The sequence below is a fragment of the Silurus aristotelis genome, assembly GCF_946808225.1.
Source record: "Silurus aristotelis genome assembly, chromosome: 8".
Lineage (NCBI taxonomy): Eukaryota > Metazoa > Chordata > Actinopteri > Siluriformes > Siluridae > Silurus > Silurus aristotelis.
Genome location: NC_139581.1, coordinates 14,143,962 through 14,166,708, shown reverse-complemented (window position 1 = coordinate 14,166,708; position 22,747 = coordinate 14,143,962). Strand labels below are relative to the sequence as shown.

The 22,747-nt window shown below is 37.7% G+C and overlaps 1 protein-coding gene across 1 annotated transcript; it reads left to right on the top strand.

The window, feature by feature from the left end:
- Positions 1–644: 644 nt before the first annotated feature.
- gpr4 (G protein-coupled receptor 4) lies at positions 645–22,531 on the top strand. Its single transcript, XM_083548649.1, has 2 exons — positions 645–978; positions 20,823–22,531. Exon 2 carries the CDS (start codon positions 21,306–21,308, stop codon positions 22,404–22,406), a length of 1,101 nt encoding a protein of 366 aa, XP_083404775.1. The 5' UTR covers positions 645–978; positions 20,823–21,305; the 3' UTR covers positions 22,407–22,531.
- The last annotated feature ends 216 nt before the right edge of the window (positions 22,532–22,747 follow it).

Here is a 22,747-nt window from a genome sequence, read left to right as displayed (position 1 = left end):
TGAATGCTTGTAGGAAATGTTATAGAAGTATAATTTTATCCAGAAGATTAATTTATTAGAGGTCATAGCAAGGACAAATGCCAGACTAATTTTTCCTTTGTTCATGTTTAAAGTATATTTATAAGTGTAGGTATAAAATTATTAACAAGAACAAATACATATGTTAAAGCTGGATGCATTCCCATCAAGGCTGTTGGCCTCAGGTTGTGTTTTAGTATACTTAGCATTAGAATAGACAATAATAATAGCAAGTAAAATGCTTTTCAAAAATCCTTTACCAAACATTCTACAGTTTTCATCATATTGGGATTAAACTGCCATCCGATATGCACCACAAATTGTAAAGAAATGCTCAAGAGGAATTTGCCATTCAGTCTTTACATTGTTTGAATTATTTGACCATTTTCAATCAAGTGCTCTTAATTTTAATCAAATGAAAACCAGGCTTGTGTGTTTGCATTTCTCTGTTGAATGCACTAAGATCAGTGCACCATCATTAGATAAGGGAACAGTTGAACAGCTGCTGGCTGAAAGTTTTTTTTTTTTTTGGAGCCTATAAAAGCTGGAAAGCGTTTTCTCCGGTAAAGACAGGTGTAATTTCATCCCAGATATACAAAAAAATATATTTATAATTTACTATCGTGCTTGAATCCTTTCTTTTGCCTTGTTTATGGCTGTATGGTAAGAGATACTATACAAGATAAGTAGCCAGAGCTCACTGTTTGGCGCCATCATGTGAAGGCTATGAGGCGCGCGCGTGAGGGAGGGACCACGTCCTCGCTGTAGAGTAGCGTAGACCGCGTGCACCATGGGCACCACGGGCTTTCTCTGTCGCGCGCGCTCACTTTATCTTGCTGCCATTTCTTCTTCTTTTTTGTTTTTTTTTGAGAAGCACAGCGGCACGCGCTGAGTGACAGGAAGACCAAAGACTCTCACACACTTCCGGCCCAACTATCAGTCACAACATGACAAAAAAAAGTAAGTACTCCGGCTTATTGACAAATCTCTTTTTATCTTCTTCTTACACTTTGTTGCCAAGTGTGTAAGTTTAGAGCACGTTCTGGAGATGCTTCCGTGAACATCTTCACTCTTATGCGGTGCTGTGTAAAATAATAAACCTCTTTTTTTTTAAAACAAGTTAAAATAAAAATGGTAATAAAGTGTCATTTAGTTGCGTTCACGTGGGAACCGTTTTATACTGTCATCTCATGTAAAAGGCTGTAATCTAATGTAGACTATAATGTGCTCCACAGTCCGAAATGGACTGATGTTAAAACATGACAAACATTTTGTAATACTTTTAAAACATTTAATAATAATCAAAGTCTTGAAAAATATCTTCTCCAATGCGCTGGTTATGTTCTGCTATCTCTTTAAGCAGAACTTCTGAAAGGGCTTTACGTCCAGGAAGAAGGCAGTTTACAATTATATCACATTTTTATTTCCAATATAATAAAGATAAATAAGTAAATTTCTGTCATCATTTAATTATAACTTTGTGTTATTTCTTTCTTAAGACAAATGCACACCTTTTAAGGTCTGTGATCCAGGCTGAGAACAGGCAGATGGTCAATGGACCAGATATCAAACAAAAAATGTTAATGAAAGTTTAGAGGAACCTTCATCTATAAACAGAGGGTAATACTTAAATCCCCCAGTTCAGATGTTCTGTTATGTATCAGATCATTGATTTTAATTTTCATGATAATCTTAGGAAATTGTGTCTCTGCAGTGCTGTGTGCTGGCTTGAATTTTTTGAGAATGGCAATTTGAGCCAAGAATGATTTAATTCCACATACCTGTCCTAGGCTCTCACTTGGCTTTGTGAGAAAAAAACCTTCAGACATTTAATCAATCCCTTGGAGGGAGCTGTAATTGCCCACTTGAGGATGGGAGATAAGAGTGAACATTAAAAGAGTGACGAGGAAAAGAGAGTAATGGCCTGGCGGACCAATGACATGTTTCCACCACTGCCACCCGCCTGCTTAATGACGGTGTTATGGGAAGCTAATGTCTGTTTTGTACACCAGACTGTGTGAGGGAAACTCTTTACCGCAGCAGTATTGAGGCATCGTAAGGGATTTTTATCAAACGTAACAGTAAACTCACATCAGCTGATAATTTGTATTTTGATACATGAACGCCGAGCCTGTTTTGCTGCTCAGGGTACTTACAAATAGAACAACAAACATGAAACTTTGGTTTGCACTGAATTGTTATTGCCCAAATTAGGCCTCACTGATCTGAAAGCTTAGTATAAACCCTAGTGCATCTTTTGGCACCGATATTTATTACCGCTTGTTTCTCAAAGCTCTCAGTTTACTAATCTCTCACAAAACATTAATATTGATGACATGGAATGACATTTGTGGAATGACATATCTATTTCACTTAACAGTAACATGTAAACACCACAGAGTCAGTATAGCATTTGTTGATTAGACAAATACAGCTGACATTCCAAATAGCTGAACAGGCAGCACTCAATATAAATATCCCTTTTATTTCTGCATGCTGACTAGCTTAATAGAATCACTCAGTATTAATGATGTTAGAAGATAATGCAGACTATTGTATTTCTCTCGATTTGCCTGTGTAACTCAACACCTTCTTTGCAAGAGCATAATCTCTAGACTCCTCTGGGCCCCAGAAAAAGCAAAACCTTTTAGCATTGGAATGATCACATCTTTTTTCGGGAAAATGTCTAAAGAGCAGGTTTAGTTTATTGTAGATCACCTTCAGCTGATCAGAAGGTGTGAGAAACTCTACCATTAAAAACTGTTTCTTGATTAGCCATCACAAGGTGCATCACCCTACTAAGTTTAGCTGCATAACATTTGCAGTGGCATAGTACATGTGACACAGGAAGTGATGCATTTCTTCTTCTTCTTTCGGCTGCTCCCATTAGGGGTCGCCACAGCGGATCATCCGTCTCCATACCACCCTGTCCTCTATATCTGCCTCTTTTACACCAACTACCTGCATGTCTTCCCTCACCACATCCATGAACCTCCTCCTTGGCCTTCCTCTTTTCCTCCTACCTGGTGGCTCCATCTTCAGCATTTTTCTACCAATATAATTCATGTCCCTTCTCTGCACATGTCCAAACCATCTCAATCTCGCCTCCCTCACCTTGTCACCAAAACATCCTACATGTGCTGTCCCTCTAATAAACTCGTTTCTAATCTTGTCCATCCTCGTCACTCCCAACGAAAACCTCAACATCTTCAGCTCTGCTACCTCCAGCTCCACCTCCTGTTTTTTTACTCAATGCCACTGTCTCTAATCCATACAACATCGCAGGTCTCACCACAGTCCTATAAACTTTCCCTTTCATTCTTGCAGATACTCTTCTATCACAAATCACTCCTGTCACTCTTCTCCACCCACTCCACCCTGCCTGCACTCTTTTCTTTACTTCCCTAACACACTCTCCATTACTTTGCACTGTTGACCCCAGGTACCTGAACTTCTCCACCTCTTCTCCCTGCAACCGCATCACTCCACTGCCCTCCCTCTCATTCACACACATGTACTCTGTCTTACTCCTACTGACTTTCATTCCCCTTCTCTCCAGCGCATATCTCCACCTCTCTAGGCTCTTCTCAACCTGCTCTCTACTCTCACCACAAATCACAATATCATCTGCAAACATCATAGTCCAGGGAGACTCCTGTCTGACCTCGTCCGTCAACCTGTCCATCACCACTGCAAACAGGAAAGGGCTCAGGGCCGATCCTTGATGCAGTCCAACCTTCACCCTGAACCAGTCTGTCGTACCTACTGCACACTTTACTGCCGTCACACTGTCCTCATACATGTCCTGCACCACCCTCACATACTTCTCGGACACACCTGACTTCCTCATACAATACCACAACTCCTCTCTCGGCACCCTGTCGTACGCTTTCTCTAAATCCACAAATACACAATGCAGCTCCTTCTGTCCTTCTCTATACTTCTCCATCAACATCCTCAAAGCAAATAAGGCATCTGTGGTGCTCTTCCTCGGCATGAAACCATACTGTTGCTCACAGATGGTCACCTCTTCTCTCAGCCTGGCTTCCACTACTCTTTCCCATAACTTCATGGTGTGACTGATCAACTTAATTCCCCTGTAGTTACTGCAGGTCTGCACATCTCCCTTATGCTTAAAGATCGGTACCACCACACTCCTTCTCCATTCCTCAGGCATCCTCTCCCCTTCCAGAATCCTGTTAAACAATCTGGTTAAAAACTCCACTGCCATCTCTCCTAAACATCTCCACGCTTCTACTGGTATGTCATCTGGTCCAACCGACTTTCCATTCTTCATCCTCTTAATCGCTGCTCTCACTTCCTCCTTACTAATCTACATCCTGCTTCACCAACTCCACATCCTCCAACCTTCTCTCTCTCTGATTTTCCTCATTCATCAGCTGCTCAAAATACTCCCTCCATCTTCTCAACACACTCTCCTCACTAGTCAACACATTTCCCTCTCCATCCTTTATTGCTCTAACTTGCAGCACATCCTTCCCAGCTCGGTCCCTCTGCTTGGCCAATTGGTATAAATCCTTTTCTCCTTCCTTAGTGTCCAACCTCTTATACAGTTCCTCATATGCCTTTTCCTTGGCTTTCGCCACATCCCTTTTAACCTGCTGCCGCATCTCCTTGTACTCCTGCCTACTCTTCTCATCACTCTGTCGATCCCACTTCTGTTTTGCCAATCTCTTTCCCCTAATGCTCTCCTGCACTTCCTCTTTCCACCACTACGTCTCCTTGTCTTGCTTTCTATTTCCAGATGTCACACCAAGTACTTTTCTAGCTGCCTCCCTCATCACTCCTGCAGTAGTTGCCCAATCATCCGGCACCTCTTCACCACCACCAAGCCCCTGTCTGACCTCTTCCCTGAACCTCACACTACACTCTTCCTCCTTCAGTTTCCACCATCTTATTCTTCTTTTAAACCTTACTTTCCTCCTCTTCTTCTTCGCCTCCAAAACCATCCTACAGACCACCATCCGATGCTGTCTAGCTACACTGTCCCCCGCCAACACCTTACAGTCTCCAATCTCCTTCAGGTTGCATCTCCTACACAGAAGATAATCCACCTGTGTGCACCTTCCTCCACTCTTATACGTCACCCTATGATCCTCCTTCTTCTTAAAATACGTGTTCACCACTGCCATTTCCATCCTTTTAGCAAAATCTACCACCATCTGCCCTCCCACATTCCTCTCCTTAAAACCATACCTACCCATCACCTCCTCATCACCTCTGTTCCCTTCACCTACATGCCCATTAAAGTCTGCCCCAATCACCAATCGTTCTTTCCTAGGTACACCATCTACCACTTCATCTAATTCACTCCAGAATCTTTCTTTCTCCTCCATCTCACAGCCAACTTGTGGAGCATAGGCACTGATGACATTTATCATCATCCCTTCAACTTCCACCTTCACGATCATCACCCTATCAGAAACTCTCTTCACCTCCACTACACTCTTACTGTACGCTTCCTTCAGAATCACCCCTACACCATTTCTCTTCCCATCCACACCATGATAAAACAGTTTAAACCCACCTCCAATGTTCCTGGCCTTACTCCCTTTCCACTTGGTCTCCTGAACACACAACACATCTACCTTTCTCCTCTCCATCATATCAGCTATCTCTCTCCCTTTACCCGTCATAGTACCAACATTTAAAGTACCAACCCGAACCTCTACTCTCCTACACTGCTCCTTTTCCTGCCGTCTCTGTAGACGCCTTCCTCCTCTCCTTCTCCTCCTTCGGCCAACAGTAGCCCAATTTCCACCGGTACCCTGTCGGCTAACGATACCTGTGGCGGTCGTTGTTAACCCGGGCCTCGACCGATCCGGTATGAAATTCTCATTTGTGATCCGCATATTTGATTTGGCACATGTTTTACGCTGGATGCCCTTCCTAACGCAACCCTCCCCATTTACCCGGGCTTGGGACCGGCACTAAGAGTACACTGGCTTGTGCCCCCCTAATGGCTGGGTTACAGGAAGTGATGCATTTGAGAACAGGATTTTTTTGTATACCAAGCAATTAATAGGACATCTGCCTTTCCCCAAGTGGCAGAAATACTGTCATATTGTTTGCATTTCAAATGTCTTATATAGACAGTTCAGTGTTAAGCTGTCCTGCATGCTTAATAAACTAAGACCTTTTTAAAATGTTTTTAGCTTTCTAAAAAAAGTTTATGCTTACGGAGCATTTGGTATATCTGCTCTTTTCAAACTTGCACCTTTCCTAGTATGGTATGTTTATTTAGCAAAACTCTTTATCTTGCACACTGACCCCCTCCCTCTCTCTCTCTCTCTTTCTCTCTCTCTCTCTCTCTCTCTCTCTCTCTCTCTCTCTCTCTCTCACACACACACACACACGCACGCACACACAGAGGTAATGTAAATGTCAACCATACAATGCCAAAACTTGAGCACTGTTTAATCTGTATAATCAGATAGCTTTTAAACGGATACACACGGTTTAAAAATTATTTTAAGAAATTGTAATATTATAGATTTGTATTTCTCCTGAAAATTGGCTGCAAACGTATTAAAAGTTCACATAATTTGTGAAAAATTTATAAAAAGAAAACTATTTGATGTTATATTTAAGCTCTCGTAGTTGCTCGGTTAGTAAAGAGCACTAGTTAAAGTATTAACAAATTATTTATCGTACTTTGAAAAATGTCTGCATTTTACCAAACGCGTTAAACACGCAATGTTACTCATACAATATGCAAACGCTCTCATTGACGTTAAGTTTTTGCAATCTTGTACGCACAAATCATTTCCCAAACTGGTATTGCGCATAACTTTATTATGTAAAAGCCTGGGGAAAATTCCAGCACTATGAATGTGCCTAAAATAATTCCTTTGCATCTTAACTACAACTACAATCAATCTATTTTCTAGATTATTTAGGTTAGGCATTTTTATTGATGCCTCCCTACTTTCATGTAACTAAACCCCCAGGATACAGGGTGGCTTGTAAAGTGTCTATAAAGTGACTGACATGAGGTGCATCCAAATACAAACCATTCTGGACCGTTTTATTTTTTTTTTAGCAATTTAATGTTTTTTGTTAACTCAATGGCTTAATGTATTGCTTTACATATCTTTCATGAATATTTGTACAAGACAGTTGCACCTTTAAGCAATTATGGGTTTGCTTATTCCTCTATTAGATTAAACAGTGTGCTGTGGTTGGTTAGATCATACACTTCAGAGAACTTCTGTTATTTTGATGGAGAAATACTAAAACTTCCTACAATTACAACAGCAGAAATGTGGGCAATTTTTTTGTTCGCTTCTTAATTTTCTGTGATCTGTTGACATTTGGATAGAATTCATGGGCCGATATTATTGTTCTTTTATTGAATATTATAAGGTTACCTTTTAACAAAAAGCTTTCATAAGGTTCATGTGTTTCATAATGGCAAAGCCTGACTCTGTGATATTGATCAGGGATATTGTGATCTTCTGCTTCACATTGGGAATGACATTAGTGGACTATTTCTATCACTGCTCTCTTTGTGATAGAAGACAGAGTGTCATGAGTTGCAGTTCTTCCACATTTGTATTCATAAACAAATGAAAGCTTAATAAAGAAAACAGGAAAACCAAACGTTTGACACAAGTTTGTCTGAGTCAGCTTTTTAAACTGGTAGCAAACGCATCTGGTGTCTTTTCATCATTCTACCACACTGTTGCACAAGTCTTCAGCATCCGTTATAATGCAGAGACATGTTCTTATCACAGCATAGAGCTAAAGAGCTGAGGGATCATCTGCATTAAGCCTTGCCACTATTGCTAGTGATTTGCATTGAAAAAGCTGCCCTGTTATTGATATCATTAATTCTCCTAGCAAGACGCCAGCCTTGGGCTTTGTAGACACTCTGCCGCCTCACCAGCATAGCAGGAAACAAGCAGCCACATAAGTCAGAATTAACTATCTGACTTGTGTTAATGCCAAGAGGCTGCGACAGTTCCTGGTTCTTTAACAATGAGTCTCATTTGACCAGAGACAAACATTTTTTTTGTGGCAGCCTTGACTTAAGTAAGCCTGTAATATCTGAACCAGTTTTATTTTGTTACATGCACAAGGAATTTGTTTTGGTGTGTTAAAAGGTAAAACAATATACAAGTGACGGTTGGTCAGGGCCAGCAAAGCCTTCTCTGCTCGCCTAAACACTATTAGAAGCACTGATCTACATTAACAACCTAAATTCTAATATTTGTTCCATGAAATTGTATTAATTTATTCCCAACAGTTTATTCTCTTCATTTCATAGTGTTTCTTTTGGCTGCACTGCTTCCAGCACGTGTATGTGGATGGCAGATTTTTTGTCCAATCAGATTTCAGCCTCTAAGTGCTGCCATGTCAATTTAATCTGCCCAGGGCCTTTAAAGTCAGTACTGCTGGCCTTTTTACCTTAGTCTCTATTATCAACGGGTCTGTTTCTTTAACCAATCAAATTTCAAATTCGCCTCACAGGGCAGCAAGGTGGCACAGAATAGCATCAGCATTTATGCATCCTCTGATTGGCTGGTCAGAGGGAAACTGTTACAGCCAAGTTCGACTGGCAAAACACGTCTGTAGCACGCTGCACACATTAATACATCTGAGTTAGACTTTTTTCTACCTATTGAGAAAGAGAAATTGATTTGGTCTCGGACATACTTAAAAATACATTTTAAAGAAAAGCTAGACATCCTTAGAAAAGGTCGGCCAACCAAAAAGCTAGCTAACTTGTCTCAGCCTGGGAAAGGGTTAGATCTCCACTACCACCGGATTACAGCCTCTGAGGAGCGGAGCAATTTAGAAGGCTGCATCTCTGGTGAGTAGGCTGTATTTTATAAAAAAAAATTGTTTTTGTCATGTTATTAGACAAATATTGATTCTGAACTGCTCCTGATGATGTAGGTGCACAGTTGCGGTTGGAGTGTAGGGGTTTGGAGGTTGCATTTTTGCATAGTATTGATGGTTTCTATAATTGCAACATGATCGTGGTGGTATTAAGAGGTGGATTTAGTCCTCACTGAAGGCTTTGGTACAAAATGCATGGCCCGCCACTGCAATATACAGATGACAATTTATAATTTACATCTTTATACAGAGGAATAAAGAATTACTTATAATCAATGTTGTGCTAGTTACTAAGAAATAGTAACTAGTTACAGTTACTCGTTACTTCATTCAAAAAGTAACTCAATTACTTTGTTGATTACTTACACCAAAAAGTAATGTGTTACTGTTAAAAGTAACTTTTTAGTTACTTTTTTAAAGAACTTTTTTAATGTTCCCATTAATGCCCTTTTATGCGTTATGGTTTCTACAAACACAAAACTGACTTAAACACAAAGTAATTTTTAAACACTATTTCATTGAAGTCAGACCTGCACATACTGAATATATCACAAGGATTTCTGAAATAAATAACAAAACAAGCTGAATTATATATTCACAATCAAAAACTAAAGTGGCTTCTGCATTATAAAAGCTGTTGTGTTGAGCTCTTAAAAATGTTCCTTTCACAGTTTAATTATGAAAACTATCAACAATGTAGAACAGAAGGGTTAGTTTCTAGCTTCATCGAGGCATGGAGTTTCTGGAGGAGCTTCGACAAAATGGAGTTGCTGCTATCGCAGTAGATGCGACCTTCGAACCAGAAAGACACAGCTTACATTTCACTAAAAAGTTTTTGTCTTTATGCTCAACTAAAGTGAAATAATGAGCATATTTCCAGTTTGAGAAACTCGTCTTGCTCTCGCCTCGACTCGCCATTACTGCCGCACAGACCTGAATAAATGGAGACACGCCCACAGTGCGTCTTTTTCCTGTTTACAGTGGTTCATCCACCAATCCTACAATGCGACGCTGCTGTAAGCAAGTTAGACTGTAGTCTAAACTTCAGCCAAAATTAATTAATAAAAAAAAAGTAATGGACACCGCACCATACGGTAACGGTGTTAATTTATTTAAAACGTAATGCGTTACAGTATTAATTACTGTCAAATGTAACTGCGTTACAGTAACGCAATACTAGTAACATGTTATTGCCCAACACTGCTTATAATTATATTACTGTTAAAACCAATGAAAAAGAGTTGAAAATGAATACTGACCATGTATATATCTGTGAATTCCTTTGCATCCTATACAGTAAGTCAGTTCCGGTCCACCTGTGTTTAAAATGTTTGAGTTTATATTAGGTTGTCTTTGACCATTTCTTCTTTTTATGCTATACATTTCTAGATTTCTTGCTTAAATATAGATGTCACATGAATTTCTGTAAGGTGTTTAGTAAACAAGTTAGTGTGCTGTTGAATAATAAATTGTAATTTTTTTTTCATTCTGCATCATGAATTGTATGATGTTTAAAACTCCAGGCCTGCACTGTACAGTGCAGAAGATAAGAGTTAAAGGCGTCAAACGGCACTAGGTTAAAAGTTGCTTATTGAGCAACTTTATAGAACATTTCTAACACAGCTCAGCCAAAGAGTTTGTATAGCCCAGTATAAAAAAAAGGCTTGCATCATATTTGATCAATTAAAATCTTTCAGCTTTAGTTTTTACATTTGCAATTTGGTTCTCTGGGAGATTATACCTCATGCTCTAAGAATAAAGTGTTTATTGGTGAAATTGGATCCTTATTGTTATGCAGTGTATGTTGATACAGAAGGGACTTTCACTATATGAGTACAGCTCAGTTCCCTGTGTCCCAGTTTCAGCATATTTGTGCCACAAGTCCAATAAATAATTCAAGGTGATACAAGGTGAAATCATTGTTAGGGTCCTCTTTAGCTACCTGCACATGCATCATATTGAGTAGCTTGCAGCCCAATTAAATTAGTTCCCTTCCAGTTGCATAACTTTAACATTTAAAAGCTTCTGCAGTTTGAACAGACCAAAATTAACATTAGCCTCTTGGCAATATTGACAATTTGGACAAGTGAAAATCACTACCAACCTTAGAACATAGTCAACAGATAATATTAAAAGCAGTTGGCTATGTACACTGGAGAATTATATTAGTTATAATTATATTATATTAGCCAAAGTTGTTGATGCAACCATTATATGGACTAAGAGCAGTCAATTTTAATAACTGTATGACACAGAATGCGGGGGCAGCAGTCTAAGCAGATTCCCCAGACACTTCTCCGTGTCCAGGGATCGGGCTGTCAAGGCCCCCGCCTTCGACTGCTGCCCAATCCTCTCAGCACCGGCCCCTTACGGTCCCTCCTGCAGGTGGTGAGCCCACGGGAAGACGGCCCAACGTCGCGGTCCTTGGTTTATTTTTCTCGTAAGGGTCCCCTGGAGCATAGAGGGTTAAGGGCCTTCCGATCGGTACCCCAGCGCCTTAACCGCTGGAGCCACCACTCCCCCATAGACATAGATATTAATTAATATATTTTAATGAACTAATGAATACTTCACACAAATACCAGTGTTGGGCAATGCATTTGGTACCTGACTTACCCGACTTGATCCACTATCACATCGCAATTATAGAAACCATTAATACTATACACAAATGCAATATAACAAAACGCAATATAAGCCATTGTTCGGCTTATATTCACTGGTCTGGAAGTGGTGAACAAACCCTTTCCCTGGCTAAGAGAAGCTAGCTAGCATCAGGGTTGGCCGACCTCTCCTCACGTTGTCTAGCTTTTCTTGAAAATGTATTTTAATGTATCTTGGCTGTAACAGTTTCTCTCTGACCAACCAATCAGAGGACGGAAAAATACTGACGCTATTCTGGGTCGGCTAGCTGGACCTGTGAGGCGAAATTTGAAATCTGATTGGTTAAAGAAACAGACCTGTTGCTAATAGAGACTAAGGTGAAAGAGCCAGCAGAACTAACTTTGAAGGCCCTGGGCCTTCATGAGAAAGGAAAGGAAGACTAAGGAAAGGAAGACCAAGAGCTACCTCTGCTACAGAGGATACGTTTAGTAGAATTACAAAATCACCGATGTACATAAATGCTTCTCTTAGTTTAAGTGACAGTTATATTTGTGCATCCACTTTTTAAAGGAGACTGCGTGAATCAGGCCTTCATGGTGAAATTTCGGCGAAGAAACCATTATGTCGGAAGAACAACAAGCAGAAGAAACTTGCTTGGGCTAAGAAACAATTGACGTTAGATTAGTAGAAATAGTCCAAATTTGAGATTTTGGTTCTGACCACAGTGTCTTTGTTAAATGTACAGAGGGTGAACAGACGGTTCCTGAATGTAAAATTCCCACTGTAAACCATGGAAGAGGAGGTGCTTTGCTGGTAACACCGTTGGTAATTTAGTTAAAATTGAGGGAACACTTAACCAGCATGTCTACCACAGCATTTGCAGCAACATGCCATCTCATCTGGTTTGCCCTTAATGGGACCATAATTTGTTTTCCAATAGGACAATTACTATAAACACACCTCTAGGATATGCAAGAGCTTTTTCTTCAAGCAGGAGAGTGATGGATGCTGCATCAGATGACCTGGCCTCCACAATCACCTGATCGAAATCCATTTGAGGTGGCTTGGAATGAGTTGGACCGATGAGTGAAGGAAAAGTAGCCAAAAAGCACTCAACACGTTTGGGAAATCCTCATGATTGTTGGAAAACCATTCCAAACGACTACCTCATGAGGCTGACTGGAAGAATGACAAGAGTATACAAAGAAGTTTGTATATAAATCCTGTTGCTTGCTAAACAGGAATATGCTAAAGTAACCCTAGATAGTGTGGTACAGCCTGAAGTTAACCTAAAAAATATACTTTTCCTATCGCAGTAAGGGTCTAAAGTATGTAACTCTCATTCCACAGTCTATCGGCAACCATTTAAATGTTTTATAAAATAGTGATTGACACCATGGTTTTTGACATGTATGGTTACATTTAAATGTTGTGGAATGTCTGCAAGGGCACTTAAATTACCTGCAATTGTCTGCAAGGGCATACCTTAAATTATTATTATCCGGTCATGACCTGCTCTCAACACAGGGCAATAACAAGTATATGCAGTGGGGCAGTCTTAAAATAGTAAAGCAGACAATCAGAAAATCATAGTCACTAACAGTCAATTGACAGAAAATTTACATTTTGTGAGTGACTGAAAATATATGGTCAATAAAACAAGGTCAGACTGATAATGATTATGATTTGCTTGTTCTTTCATTAATGTGTTAATTTATTATTCTTCAATTAAACTTCCTTCTGGTCAGGGTTTTGGTAGTGATTGATTATGTTGGAATTATTTTAAGCTTCACTCTGATGGGCCGTTCTTACATGCTCAGATACTGTATATTATTTTAATTAATAATTTGCGGTGACCTTAAAGTAAAGTGCATCTACAATTAAATGAGTGTTAAATGACTTTTTAAAAATTATGTCACTGTTTCAAAGTATTAATGCAAAATGTTTACATATTTTTCTAAGAGTAAAGTGTTTTAAGATAAATATTACTTTTAAAGGGCTTGTTTACCATGCAGAGTGTTTATTATTTTCCTTACTACTGCCTGTCACTGCCATGCATACTTTATTAAAGGTTTATGCTTTACACCTTAAAACAATTCAGTATTGATAATATTGTACATGTCAACAGATTGGCAAGCTATATTTGGCACATATGACTAGTATTGTACTTATTAAAGCTCAAAATTGTTAATTTGTTAAAAAGAATTGTTTATTTGTTTATTAAAAAGAATTGTTAATTTGTATTACTAAAGTTACCTAATGATTATTATCAATTAATATTTTTAAAATGTTTAGTAAGGCAATATTATGTTGTACTTTTAGAATAAAGTTTTATTGCAAGATTTTATTCACGAGGAAACAGAAGTAGCCACTAAAAAAATACAAATGTGGAAGTGGTTGAGGAAATGTGATTGGTCTTTCCATTTTACATAACAACGAGGACATGTTTATTCATTGACAGAGTGTTTCTGTTGTTTTCAAACTCAAATTGATTGTGAAGCCGAAGATTACATAGCCTCTCAACAAAAAATGTGGTCACTGAGCAACAGCACCACACTGCTGAGAAACAAAAAGTTAAGTATCAGCTTTATCTGATGCTGCAATTGCAAGCATTCTATGGGAAATTGGTAACAGCGGGTCTATTAGGCTGATATCCATATCTGACCGAGACACAGAGTTAAATTTTGTCGTGATTGCGGAGAGATTCATATTTTACACTTTTTTTTATATTTCACTAGATAGTGCTTTTTTTTTGTGTTACAGTACAAACAGCAGCACAGTACTGACATACTTTGAACCACTTTATAAGGAATGAAGAAGTTTTATAACTACAATGCAAAACCCGAATATATTATGTAGACTACAAGACCTGTTTCCTGAATTTCTAGGTGATAGTAACTGTCTTTCTAGGTAATAGTATCATCTAGAGCAGATGTGTCAGCCAATTTAAAAAAATAAACATGCTGAAAACTGTCCAATATTGCATGTTCATGCAAATGTTATTAAAACAATCTCTCCAGAGCAAATATTATGATAATTTCTAGGCCTGCAATGCTTGAATTTCTGGTAATTCCGAGAAAAACAATGTAATGTATATTATGATGGTACATAAATACAAAACAGAGTACTCTTACACGCAGAATGCATACATGTTTAAATCACTGTTTGCTAAATATTCTGCATGGTGTTATTTGAATAAACTGATTCTGACTGAAATGTAATTCAGACAAGATTGTGCTTCAGTTAATCATGCATATATATATATATATATATACCCAACTTAAATACAAAAAAAAAATGATTGCTGATATTAGATCAACAAAATTTTTGCCATTTTTTGTTAAAGCAAATAATTCAGTAGTAGTAGTATTTTACTATAGTATAGATAAAGTATATTTATCTTATTAGCACTTATAGATTTTCATCTATAGCTCTTAATGCTCTTTTCAAGCATCTCAGAATCTTTGCAGTTTGTCCTTTTGCCCTTCATCTGTATTCTATTCCATTGGCTTTATTGCTGAGGACCTGCCTGGTTGAGCGAAAGTATTTCTGCACTAATGTATAAGGTTTTGAGTAGTCCTAATGAACAAATAAATAATTGAGAGCTTTATTTAGACTGATCTTCCTGCTGATCTCTTCCCCCCCAATCTCTCTCTCACTCACTCCCTCTCTATGTCTGATCTGTCTATCTTTCTCTCCCCCACTTGTTCTTTCTCTCTAAGTCTCTCACTCTACCCCACTCTTGCCTTCTCTCTCTCTTTATATCTCCTCCACTCCCACTCCCTCCTCAGATGGAAGGGGAGAAGTCCATCTTTCAGCTCTCGCTTATTAAAAAGCTGCTAGCTTCATTTTGCTCTTGCCGGCTGTGTGTTTACTGTTGTGAGGATGATGAACGAACATGGGGTCTTTCCCACCAGGCGGAGGAACACAGGCTCAGAGGGCAGTGAACATGCTGTGTTGTCAGGAAGTGGCGTGTTTATGTTCATCATTTAGCATGATTGAATGGAATGATCTACAGGAATGCTTGTCACAAACACAACGTTGCTAATGGTTTAACACAGTCCATCTGCTTGAATCTAAGGAAAAGTGTGTAAAGGTTTAGTTGAAGAAGCTATGTGACTGACAAATTAATTAATTGAAACAGAAATTAATTCAAACCCTTTCAAATGTGTCAAAAGTGTTTACATGCATTATTTTCTAAATAAAATAATAATAATATAAATATAGGTGTTACATGGTTTGTAAACATATTTCTTTGAGCCTCTAGCTGTGCTTGATCAGAGATTCTCAAACTATTTGTAGCCTCCTTTAGATGTAAAAAATATATATATATATATATATATATATATATATATATATATATATATATATATATATATATATACACAAACAAACAAACCCTGACCTCTTTGGTAAATATTAGGATCATTATTTGAGGGCATAAAATATTTAGGCTATTTATTATTTCCTAGAGCTTTTTTTATTCCTTTTCACTGACAAGACATTAGGTCCAAGTTAGATCCAAACTTGATTGAAGTGACCAGTCAAACAGTTGAATAACTATAATAGCTTGATTCGAGTCATATCCAGTATGTAACCATGGGACATGATTAAGAATGCTCAGATCGAAATGTCACTGTTGTCATTATCCAGTTTTAGCAATAGAGATGTCTCTGCAGGTGTATTGAGGCAGATATTTGTCACATAAAAAAAGATTTGTCACACTGTGAAGATCTGAGTGAAAATCTAAATTTTTTAACAAATTCCTTAGTACTATTTTTTAGTAAAGATAGTCTGAAGCTGTCTGTGTGAAACATAATTTTATCTATAAGCATTGCACACTAACAGTAGAGTGCACATGCATGGAGAGATGGATCTGTGTCAGTGTTGGGCCGTGCATTTGGTACCTAAGCCTTCAGTGAGGACTTACCCAACTTAATCCACCTCTTAATACCACCACTATCTTGTTGCAATTATAGCTGCCATCAATACTATGCAAAAATGCAATATAACAACACGCATTACAAAGAGAGAGGCATTTCACATATGGATGGTGAATACCATTTTACTAAAGCAACCTCCAAAGCTCTACACTACAACCCCAACTGTGCCACCTACATCATTTGGAGGCAAAGTCCTGACCTGAATTCTATTGAGATGCTGTGGTATGACCTTAAACAAGTCGGTACATGTTCGAAAACTGATGAGTGACCAAAATTCCTCCACAGCGCTGTAACAGACTCATTGCAAGTTATTGCAAATGCTTGATTGCAGTTGTTGCTGCTAAGGGTGGCCCAACCAGTTATTAGGTTTAGGGGGCAAACACTTTTTCACACAGGGCCATGTAGTTTTGTAGTGGATTTTGTTTTCCCTCAATAATAAAAACTTTCATTTGAAAACTGCATGTTGTGTTCACTTGCGTTATCTTTTACTAATATTTAAATTAGTTTGATGATCTGAAACATTAAAGTGTGACAAACATGAAAAAAAATTAAGAAATCAGGAAAAATCAGGAAATCAGGAAAAATTTTCAGGTGTGAAAAATTTATGTTTTCCTGATTTCTTATTTTCTCACTGTATGTCCGAAACCAAATAAATTTCTCTTACTCTGTCAGCCATTGTGGGTATGAACAAAAGTCTAACTCGGATGTATTAATGTATGCACCGTGCTACAAACGGGTTTTGCTAGTTGAACTTGGCTGTAACAGTTTCCCTCTGACCAACCAATCAGAGGACAGAAAAATTATTCTATTCTAGGCCAGCTGACCCTGTGAGGCGAATTTGAAATCTCATTGGTTAAAGAAACAGACCCATTGCTAATATAGTTTAAGGTACATCAACCAGCACTAATGAGTGTAAAGGCTCTGGGCAGATTAGATTGACATGGAAGCACATAGAGGCTGAAATCTGATTGGACATCAAAAAAATCTAAAATCCACATACTCATACTGGAAGCAGTGCAGCCAAGAGAAACACTACAAAATGAAGAGAATAAACTGTTTGGAATAAATTAATAAAATTTTATGAAACAAACAAAATAATTTAGGTTGGAAATGTAGGTGCTTTTGAGAGTGTTTAGGTTAGCAGAGAAGGCTTTGCTGGCCCAAACAGCCCATCACTGATCTGTGTAAGGTTAGCATGTTGGCTAAGAATGCATTGTGCTGTAATCATATTTAGCATCCTAGCAAACTGTGTTCTGGACAACATTTGTAAGGTTTTTCAGAGCAGCTCCAAATGTTTATCTAAATTCATTATCACTACTTATTTTACTCATAGAGACAAGTCAGTTTGTATTTCAGAGGGCTGTAATGCTCACATAGAGGAATTTTGTGCGTTTCAAGTGCAGTATGTCTCAGGTTATTTTAAGTGCATAGGCAACAGTAGGCTGTGCACGAAATATGTACAATGTCGGTGTGCAGTTCCATATTTTATGTATCTTATTCTTTTTATGACGCAGTGAGGCCAAATAAGTTTTAAGACAATTTTATTTTACAATTATTATTATTCCAGTTCATATATGAGCTGCCGTGAAGCTGAAATCTTCCTAATCAATGGCAACATCCTTAATAATAACATGAGCATTTATAACCCAAACTTATTTATATCTATAATTATTTTTTGATATAACTTTTACATGTGCTCATTTAAGTTATATATACAATAGAAGTGTATTTAAAAAAACAAGGTAATATTGTCAAAAATTTATTTCCCTTCACTGTATATATTGGGCTCTTGTTTGCTCTCTGCCCTTTCAGTCTGACTTTGTTTGCAATTCCAAGCTTATTATACTGATATGATCTCTTCCTCCATTTTTGATGTAACCGTCAGAGTTTCTGTACAGTAAAGTTTGTTGCTACAGTGAGTGCCCTTTCTTAATGGTTTGCAGAGTACTTACCATTGGATTCTTAGTATACAGTATTTATATATGAATTACACAATTAAATCTGAACATTTTATTTTAGTAAACATCAACACCAGCAGACAATTTTTTTCAAAAGCAAACTAATATTCAATGATTAAATGATCAAAACTGGTTATTTAAAATGTTGAATATTAGTTTATTGCTGATTATGAAGTGTTACCTATCTTTAAGACAAAATAATAAAGAGATGCACTAAAGTTATAGAAGAAAGATATCAATTGCAAAATTTAAATAGTAAAAAAAAGAAAAATTTGAACAGGAACACTGACAGCTTTGGGATCTCTGTCTCTCAGTATTCTCCCAATTTTTTTCATGACAGCTTGTTTTGCTTGTCATTGGTAAATCTTCTCATGTGTGCTTTAACTCCAGATGTACCAGACGTCATATACTGCCTGGTTCAAATCAGGTCTGGAGTAAGAGTTGGCTTTGGTATTTTGTTTTTGATTTTGTCTATCACTTAGGATTATAGATGTAGATGTACTTTTTCACTCAACTGTACTGTTCTGTACTGAATCTGTGATATGTGATACAAATTATTGAAGCAGTATTTGCTTGAAGTATATGAACCAGAGAGCTTTTCATAAGTTGTTGAAAATGCACATAAACTGCATACTTAATTTTGGGTCTGTGATTCTGTTTAGGGTTCTGTCTTCTCATTTTATAAATATAAATCAAAATTGTTTAAAAGAAAATTCCAAACTTTACAGCATGCTCTGTTTATCTTGAGGCCACATTTGAGTTTGCTGTTCTTGTTTGTGTGTGTGTAAATGTGGTTTATTAGGACTCTGAAAATAAAAATTATTTTAAACCAATCTTGTATTTGTCCTAGTTTGAGCAGCATTATGTGGAAAAGTTTCTTATGAATGGAACAGTTAAGGTCTGCTGTTTGTCAAATGACCATATTCCAGCATTGCAATGTATAACTGTTTTTGTTCTGTGAAGTTGACTTTGTGTATTGTGTAATAGTACACATAATTTTAGTCCATGCCAAAGCTAAGCAGTCAATTTTGTTTGTACATCTTTAAGATTTGTGAAAATATGCATCATTCTTTTGAAAAGAGTCCTATGTTTACATGTCTGTGTCGCATTATTTCAACATACACAGTTAATTAATAGCACATTCTGAGCAGGAAAAATGTACACTGTTGAAATAAATTTTTAAAGACTGTGCTAAATCTCATGTTTGTTAATTGAAACCACATGTGATAATTTATGTCAGATTATTTTCCTGAAATCTCTTGTTTATATATATATATATATATATATATATATATATATATATATATATATATATATAGAGAGAGAGAGAGAGAGAGAGAGAGAGAGAGAGAGAGAGAGAGAGAGAGAGAGAGAGAGAGAGAGAGAGACAGACAGAGAGACAGACAGAGAGACAGACAGAGAGACAGACAGAGAGGGAGACAGCAATTTTACCTATTTCATATCACAATACAATATACAATTATAGTTAGTTATAAACAAGAAGCATAATCCTCAAGAACTATTTGACAGTAAAGATTGATTGTAAGCTCTTAATTGAGTTGTGGGAAATAGTCCAGTTTCTGCACTGAATATTTGCTATTTCTGCTTAAGTGATTAATGAATATTCTAAGGATTTTGTTCGTGAGTGTGGATGTTTTTTGCATGCCATGTTAAATGACATTTGTTAATCTCCACATTTCATTGTATTAACTTTGCTCCACCAATGGTCATTTGAATGTATGTCCCGTGGAAGATAATATAAACAGTCCCATACAAATAAAGAATTAGATTTCCATCCAGCTAGCAATGTTACAACACTGCTCTCCAACACTTTTAACACAATTGCTTCTTATCTTTGTCAGTGTATATTAGGTGAGTGTTAAAAATGATCCAGGGAACTAATGTAATATGAGTAAGAGAATATGAATTATGCATTTGAAACATTGAGTAGCCTCATATGAAGGATCTAAATAATTCTGTATTATGCAGGCACCAAATAAGCAACAGCATTTTGCAATCTTTGTAGTGACTTTTATAAATATTACATAGTTGACCTAAATGACAGTAAACCTCTATTAAACTATTATTATAACATTATTCCAGTTTTACAGACTGAAGTCACGCAGGGCGTATTCCCACCTCATGATCAATGTTTTTGTAATTGACTCCTAGATCCTCTGCTATCCTTCTCTGTATAAAATGGATAATCAACTTAAATGTATAAAGTAAAAAAAAAAAAATGCAAGTATAATAATGAAGTAAGAATGATTATATCTGAGTTCAGTTTGCTTTGTATATAATTATTCTGTACATAATTATTCATATAATTATTCTTTAATGCCATCAAGCTGATCTAATTAGACCTAAAGCTGTTAGACCTAATGCATTTGATTTTCAACCCTAACTTTTCCTAACTTTTTTTTTCTTTTTGCAGATGGCCATGGCTGATGGGGGCCAAAGACAATAAAGCAGAAAGCAGCATTCAGTGAAAGAAGAGAAGGAGACCATGTGGTGAAGTTCAGCTTTTACTGACTGATAAAGGAGCACACCCTTTTTTATGCCTCACTTTAGCACATCTCTCTTGTACAGTTGAGAGCACTTTCATTAATTAATACCATTGGTGCTGGTAATTTCAAAATTACTAGAATCCACCATTGATCTCCTTTCAAATATCCTTATAGCAAAGGTTTTACAGCCAGTCATCAAGTGTGGTGGAGACCTAAACCTTTAAGATCACCATGTTTGAGTGGCATGGGCACAGGATATGTGTTTATGCCATAACCAGAAGCTGAAGATTTATGAGAAAGAACAATAAGGAATGTATCACAGAACCTAATGAAGATTTTCAATGTAATGTTTCATACCAAAACATGACTTGATGATTTAGGACCTTGAACAGCACAACTATTCCTTGATTATGATAGCAGGTTACATAATACGTGAGGAGATGTGTAACATCTCAGCTTCTTGTAATGTTGATTCAAACATCGATCATTTTTTTCAGCCAGTGCTATACATTATTGTTATCATCCTAGGATTCCCAGCAAACTGTATGGCTCTGTGGGCTGCCTATTTGCAAGTGAAGCAAAAGAATGAGCTGGGTATTTATTTAATCAACCTTTCTGTGGCTGACCTTCTTTACATAGCGACATTGCCACTTTGGATTGATTATTTCCTCCAGCATGATAATTGGATACATGGGCAAGGGGCTTGCAAGCTGTTTGGTTTCATATTCTATACCAACATATACGTGAGCATTGCTTTCCTCTGCTGCATTTCAGTGGATCGTTATTTGGCGGTGGCCTATCCGTTACGGTTTGCCAAAGTGCGTCGAGTCAAGACAGCTGTTTTAGTCAGTGCCATAGTCTGGATTATGGAAATCGTGGCCAACTCAGCACCACTTTTTCACGATGAGCTCTTTTCGGACCGTTTCAATCACACCTTCTGTTTTGAGAAGTATCCAATGCAAGACTGGGTGGCAGGCATGAACCTTTACCGCATCTTTTTGGGCTTCTTGGCTCCCTGGTGCTGCATGTTAGCAGCATACAAAGGAATACTGAAGGCAGTACGCAGCAATGTTTCAACCGAGCGGCAAGAGAAAGCTAAGATCAAGAGGCTAGCACTTAGCCTTATCCTCATAGTGCTTCTGTGCTTTGGACCTTATCATATGCTCCTGCTGTGGCGCAGTGTTCTCTTTCTCATCAACCCCTGTGACTGTCGAGTGGAAGAGTATTTATTTACTGCCTACCACATAGCCCTTGCTCTCACCAGCCTCAATTGTGTGGCAGACCCTATCCTATATTGTTTTGTAAATGAAGGCGCTCGCAGCGATGTAAGCCAAGCCCTGGCCACCCTTATGACATTTTGTCACCGAGGACAGACAACAGCATTGTTAATGGGGGGATCCATTACTGTTGAAACACCTCTGGCCAGCAAGAAATCTAATTCCTATAAAAGTGAAATTGAATCTCTGAAAGAGGAGTGTCTTCAAATGACTAAACTTAGTGTTAAAAAGTAAAACGGTATAGTATTTGTGTAGTGTCTATGTATATCAAGAGATCTTCAGGGACCCTGAGCCTTGTGTTTTCTCACAGATTATGGCAACAATGTTGGCGTTTAAATAAATTATTCATGTAAAATCCAGCTCCTTGAATGTTATACCAGATGCCTTGTTTATTACTGTAAAGTACTGGGTGTTGTCATTTAAAAATTTAAAAATGTTTTCTTCCAAAAATGATTTCACATCTTACTCATCCCTGCTAACTTATCTGATTTAATACATTTCTTTATTTATAGCTCATGCCACCATGTAGCTCAACGCAAGAACATCATGGCAGAGATGCAGCGGTACCAAGTGAA

Bases quoted from the DNA above. Each gene is read 5' to 3' on its own strand.
- gpr4 (XM_083548649.1), top strand. From the start codon at position 21,306: ATGATAGCAGGTTACATAATACGTGAGGAGATGTGTAACATCTCAGCT.